At 53.7% G+C, this 6,043-nt stretch overlaps 2 protein-coding genes across 2 annotated transcripts; both read left to right on the forward strand.

Moving 5' to 3' along the window:
- Positions 1 to 437: 437 nt before the first annotated feature.
- Positions 438 to 3,507, forward strand: LOC122390066 (snurportin-1-like). The gene is made up of 2 exons (XM_043382687.1): positions 438 to 538; positions 2,223 to 3,507. The coding sequence occupies exon 2, from the start codon at positions 2,243 to 2,245 to the stop codon at positions 3,212 to 3,214; it is 972 nt and encodes a 323-aa protein (XP_043238622.1). The 5' UTR covers positions 438 to 538; positions 2,223 to 2,242; the 3' UTR covers positions 3,215 to 3,507.
- LOC122390067 (uncharacterized protein C8orf76 homolog) lies at positions 519 to 5,918 on the forward strand. The gene is made up of 2 exons (XM_043382688.1): positions 519 to 542; positions 4,973 to 5,918. Exon 2 carries the CDS (start codon positions 4,982 to 4,984, stop codon positions 5,894 to 5,896), a length of 915 nt encoding a protein of 304 aa, XP_043238623.1. The 5' UTR covers positions 519 to 542; positions 4,973 to 4,981; the 3' UTR covers positions 5,897 to 5,918.
- Positions 5,919 to 6,043: the final 125 nt, after the last annotated feature.

The following is a 6,043-nucleotide window of genomic DNA, read 5'->3' on the forward strand; positions in this document are numbered from 1 at the left end:
AAAGTGACGTCATGAACTTTTTCGTTGCGAAGCAGCGCAGTGCCGAAGGCAATGCCCGGCAATCCCTTAGGAGAGATAACAGGCAATGGTAGGTTTGGTATCTGTAAGAATCTTGGGTTCGGGTAGGTCAAATCAAACATTTTTAGGTTAAGTGGTTGCCTATTTGGCTACTATTGATTGCAATCTATTCATGCGAGAAACTTTTTCCTTATCCCCGGGTAGGCAAAAATCAGTAGGTCAGGTAAGGTAAGGTTTGGTTTTGTTCTGAAATTTTATTTCCGTCGCATGGTTTTGCTCCCTCACCCAAAAACCCCGGTTCCCACCCAACTTTTCCCCTTTTTTGTTTGGTATTATTACGTCATTTTCATCAAATTGAACATGCACACATTTTTCTTTTTCGCAAATGGCAGCGGCGCAAACACGTTGTTTATCTCACAATCGCCGCATTCGTATGATTTCTTCGGAGTACTTGCGGTACTTGCGGAGCAAGGCCCTAAATTTGCGGAGTACATTACGTGACGCCGCAACGCGGAGTGAGGTGGGTGGGTTTTATCAAATTATTGTGGCTTTTTGTAGTTTTGGTGACATGTAAGCATCATATCTTGATTAGGATGTCAAATAATGGAAGAATGTCTAAAAATTTACCTTTGAAAAGTGTGCCGGTCCTTAAGAAAATATTTACCCTGACCTACAACCTACCAACCTACAACCTACACCTACGACCTACCAACCTACAACCTACACCTACGACCTACCAACCTACAACTTACCAACCTACAACCTACCCAACCTACCAACCTACAACCTACCAACCTACAACCTACCAACCTACAACCTACCAACCTACAACCTACCAACCTACAACCTACCAACCTACAACCTACCAACCTACAACCTACCAACATACAACCTACACCTACAACCTACCATCCTACACCTACCATTACCAACCTACACCTACCAACCTACAAGTTACAACCTACTATTTCAACCTAAATCTACTCATATACCACATAACCTTACCCGACAACGAGTGGTTGGGTGTAACTTACGAATGTTTTGTGTAAAAATTATTATAAGTATCGATTTTTAAGTATTTTATGTGTAATCTAATTTTTCTACCTTAGAAGGATGTGTTCTTTCTTTCATGATTTTGTTTTGTGAATTTCTTCAGTTTAAAAGAGTGCCAAAGAGGGAAATGACCGACACATGCTTTTCTACAGCTGTGAGTCTGTGACACACTACCCAGCTCGAAAAAGAGGATGTATACGCCTCACTGCAGGACAGTGTCCCAAAATGTGTTGATTTGGGTGGGAAGTGACATCCAAATGAAAATCATTGTGCACTCTTATCCCTAATTTTTATGAGCAATTTTCCACCCCCCAATTTTACTGAGAAAAAGCATTTGCATGGGTGATCATTTTACATCCTACATTTTACCAAGCTTGTATATAAACAATAAATGTTTGCCATTGGACCCTTTCCCACTCTTTTTGGGCCTTATCTACTATGGACGTCAAACCCCTTGAGACCCCACTTTTTTGCGACAATTTTTAAATGTGTCAACATTCGTTGACAATATTCTGGCAATGTGTGTTTCAGAACCTGCCGAAACTTTTATTTCTAAGGTATTTTGACGCCAAACGATTATGGAAGGTACTTCTCATTCACTCGTAATGCTAAGGTCAATCCAGGCCCGGGTAGAGGCTTGCGCTCGGCCACACTCGAGCCCCGCCACCAGCGCCATCTGCTCTAAATGCCATCTACCAGCGCCCGCTACCGCTACCAGCTACCGCCCACCATCAAGCCTGAATGGAGCGAGAGACGCGAGTGACCGGTCGCCGGGCAAGGAGCGCCGGAGGGGTAGGGCGGAGCTTAGCGCTGACGTCATTACGTGGCTCCGCCCCATGAGCGCGTAGCTTCTACCCAAACAGCAGGTTCGTTCCATGAAATTTAACATTACGAGTGAATGAGAAGTACCTTTCATAATCGTTTGGCGTCAAAATACCTTAGTAATAAAAGTTTCGGCAGGTTCTGAAACACACATTGCCAGAATATTGTCAACGAGAGTTGACGCATTTAAAAATTATCGCAAAAAAGTGGGGTCTCAAGGGGTTTGACGTCCATAGTAATAGGTAGCAATTTCCCTGGACATTAGGGCCATGATACAAATATCTCAAGTCAAAGATTAACAGATTTATGTGGGTGTTATTTCGGTTTAGACTGCTGGCGGTGTACCGTGATGGAGCAGCTGGCCTCGCAGCTAGCCGACAGCCGGCTGGCGAGCGGTGCCGAGCCCGACGAGCCGCTCCACGCCCCCCGACTGGCGCAGTACAAGAACGCCGGCCGGGCGTCCGTCAGCCAGCAGTGCCGGCGCAGCCGGCTGCTGCAGCGCCAGAAACGCGAACGGGATGGTCGCTTGGATCGTCTGCGGGCCATCACGGCGGACGATGACGAGGAGGCGCTGGACGCTGCCGCACTGCCCTCCGCCTTCAGCTACAGAAAACAGGGCTTCTATCAGTCGCAGTACTCGAACCAGCTGATGTTCTCCGAGTGGATGGAGACGGTGCCGGCCGACCTGCACACCGACTGGCTGCTCAAGATGTGTCCTCCGGGCAAACGGTGCCTGGTCGTGGCCAAGCGGCGGTGCACGCGCTCGTACAGCGCCGCCGGCGCGCTGCTGCGCACGTTCCCGTCTCGGCTGCCGGCCGGCTGGCGCGGTCCACTCGGCCAGCGGCCCACGGTGCTCGACTGTATCTGGGACCAGGCGGCCGGCACGTTCCACGTGCTCGATCTGCTCGCCTGGAACGGCCACCAGGTGTTCGAATGCGAGGCAGAGTTCCGCTTCACGTGGCTGCAGACGAAGCTGTCAGAGACGCCGGAGGTGGGGGTCGCCTCGCGCAGCAACCCGTACCGCTTCGTGGCGATCAGCCACACGGCGTGCGGGCCTGCCGAGCTGGCGGCCACCGCCACCGCCACCGCCGACGGGGCGCTGTTCTTCCACCGCGCGGCGCACTACTGGCCGGGCGTGTCGCCGCTGGTGCTGTGGCTGAAGCCGTTCATGCTGCCGGAGACGCTGGGCGTGCCGCGCACGGCGGCAGAGCTGGGCGCGCCACCCGACTATGCTGGCCGCCAGCGCTACATCGACCGCTGGCAGGCCAGCCGCCACCGCAAACCCGAAGGCCGCACACGGCAGGACCAGATGGAGTCCTGAATATGCTAGCATGGCATTAAGGCGAGGTTTTTGCTGTGTGTCTTTTCTCCGGACTCCAACACGACAGCCTCCAAGTCCAGTGCGACAGCCTTCAGCACCACTGTTGACACCGGCGGCCGCATGGCTGTGCCGCGACGGCTTCGGTTAAGCAGAGTCTGCTAGGAGAGGTGACCTCCACGCGGCACACGGTCTGTCGTGTACATTGTCTGGCAATGCAGCTGCGAGAAGCTGTGCAATGTGCATTGCGACACATTATATCTCATGTGCAATCGAAAAATAAAAAATCGCTCTTATCCGCCTTTTTTGGAGGTAAATTTCCCCTCTGACACCTAAGCCAAGCTACAATTTTGGGACACTGCCGCAGGAGGACCTCAACCAAGGGCGAGCCAGGGATTTTTTTGGAGGGGGCTAGAATTGGTGAGTGCGCCAATTTCGGCTCAGGGGCGCCACTTTTGGGTCAGTAGGGCGCCAATTTCGGTTCAGGAGGACGTTCTAAATGCCGAGCAAGGAAGGCGTGCCGCAATGGCTTACCGTCGAGGGCGCCTAGAGTGCTGGACACTGAAAAGGCGCCTTGGGCGCCCAGAATGATCGTGGAAGGCGCCATCCAGCTTGGCTTCGCCCCTGACCTCAGCTGGATAATTAATGGGATGCACCCTTCCTTGCATCACTGAACTCATACTGCAAGCACTCGGATGTGTGTGGGTTCTTGCAGTAGGCGATGTAATGTCCTGAGGATATGGTGCCCAGATGGTTTAAGTGACTATCCCACCTTAGCATTAGTTTTGAGTTGAGATAGCCAGATTGGGGTCCCTAGCCTGCAATTACCGGTTTGGGCACTCACAACATGCTTAAAATGGGCTATGAATAGCCCCCCCCCCCCCATAGGGCGCGTTATACGCAGACCACAGTGGGGCGCGTAAAGGTTATACTGGCATGGATTCTGTACAGCCGAGTAGGATGTTAGGTCAAGTCCATTTGCGGAGAAGTCAATGAGGGTGCTGACTTTGTCACAAGAACTTTTGTGCGGCGAGAAACGCTTCAGGTGCACCACCAAGATTTGCGGAAATATCTGAATTGAGATGCTCTTTGTGCATTTCTGGCACTTTTCACATTCAGAGCAAGTCGGCGTTTCGTCGCCATCCAGCACCTCCTACTCGGTGAAGAGGTCAAAGCTCGACTGCAGGTGCAGCCGGTCGGTCTGCGACGAAATTGGCAGGCTCAGGTGACAGGTCCCAGAAAGGGTAAAAAAATTGACCGACTCGTGACTGCACACATGATACCTTAAAGTCGATTTTGGCTGGCCCACAAACAGATCCACGAACTTTGAGTTTTCCAGGCGCACAAAGCGGTTCCAGGCTTCAATGGACCTCTGGCTGGGCGCTGGCACTCAGCGAGTCTTCGGTGCCAGTTGTGATGGGCTTTGGCCGGCTAGTCGCTGTTGGTATCCTCATGCAGGCCTTCCAGCAGGTATCTAAGAAACTCTTGGGCGTCCTGCTGCTGGTTACCCATGAAATATGGCGCAAATCGCTGGATCTCTGACTTGACTGGTGCTGTGGTAAGCACCCGATCTGGCTCGTCCGACCGACGCCAGATGTCACACATCACTGCACCGAACGCTCTGATAAGTGCCCCTTTCGCTTCTGATGTACGGTAGGTTTCAGAAAGGATATAGTCGGGGAGTCCTCTTGAATAACTCCGAAGAAAACCTTGAACATTAAGCCTGCAACATGCCTTACTATTTTAATATTTGTTTCCCAGGTAGCCAAAATGGATCTTGGTCTGCAATTCAGCGATGATGATTTGGAGCCCGAAAGCTCACTCAAACGACCAGCATTCACTGCAGCTGACTATGTGCCCAAGTTTGAAGACCCACGGTGGTATGCTGATCCCAGCCAGCTGCCAGACCCCTCAGATGATAACCAGATGCCGCTCTACTTCCACGCCAACAAGCTGGCTGTGGACGGACGGCACGCAGAGGCCCTTGCCATCTACGAGCTGCTCCTGGCTCGCAGTACGAGGAACAGTGCCAGTACGCGGGAGCTGCTGGACAGCTGTGCGCGCTGTCTGCTGAGGCTGGGGCGGCCGGAGGAGGCGCTGCTGCACCTGGAGCGCAGCCGCGGCCTGCTGCAGAACCGCGACCACCTGCTGGTGTGGGCGGCTCTGGCCGGCGACACGGAGCGCCGCCTGGGCCGGCCCGAGCGCGCCCTGCCGCTCCAGCAGGCGGCCGTCGCCGCCGACGAGCAGAGCCCGCTGGCGTGGCTGGCGCTGGCCGACACGTACGGAGCGCTGGCGGACGCCGGACACCGGCCGCAGCGGAGCCGCCGGCTGCGGCGCGGCGCGCTGCTGTGGGCGCGCGCGGCGCTGGCCGAGGCGGCGCGCGCGGCCCGCTCGTTTGTAGCCGACGCGGCGCTCGGCCGACTACGGGAGGTGGACGCGGCACTGGCCGGCGAGGAGCCCGCCTCCGAGGAGCTGAACGCCAGGCTGCGCCAGCGGCTGATGTGGGGCGCCGGCCCCGCGCCGGCGCAGGGCGACGATGAGTTTGTGGACCGGGGCAGCTCAAAGTTCCAGGAGAAAGTGGATGGCGTCGTGCAGTGGGAGGTGTCATGTGAAGAGTTCGAACGAAAGTGGTTCGAGTTGTTCTCAGACGATGTGGACTCAGAATCGTTGGCTGTTACGAAATAAAAAATATTTGATATGATTTAAATGTTTTGATTTAGGGCCTTAAATAGACTATAGCCTGACTCGGCCATTCATTTACCAAGTGTTAGAATCTAATTTGAACATCAATGACTGAATGACGTTCCCAAGCAAGGGTATTTCCAACTAAAT

Source organism: Amphibalanus amphitrite, unplaced genomic scaffold (genome assembly GCF_019059575.1).
Source record: "Amphibalanus amphitrite isolate SeventyFive unplaced genomic scaffold, NRLGWU_Aamphi_draft 000381F_arrow, whole genome shotgun sequence".
In the NCBI taxonomy this organism is placed as follows: domain Eukaryota; kingdom Metazoa; phylum Arthropoda; class Thecostraca; order Balanomorpha; family Balanidae; genus Amphibalanus; species Amphibalanus amphitrite.

Excerpts from the sequence above, each read along its gene's own strand:
- LOC122390066 (XM_043382687.1), top strand. The coding sequence starts at position 2,243 with ATGGAGCAGCTGGCCTCGCAGCTAGCCGACAGCCGGCTGGCGAGCGGT.
- LOC122390067 (XM_043382688.1), top strand. The coding sequence starts at position 4,982 with ATGGATCTTGGTCTGCAATTCAGCGATGATGATTTGGAGCCCGAAAGC.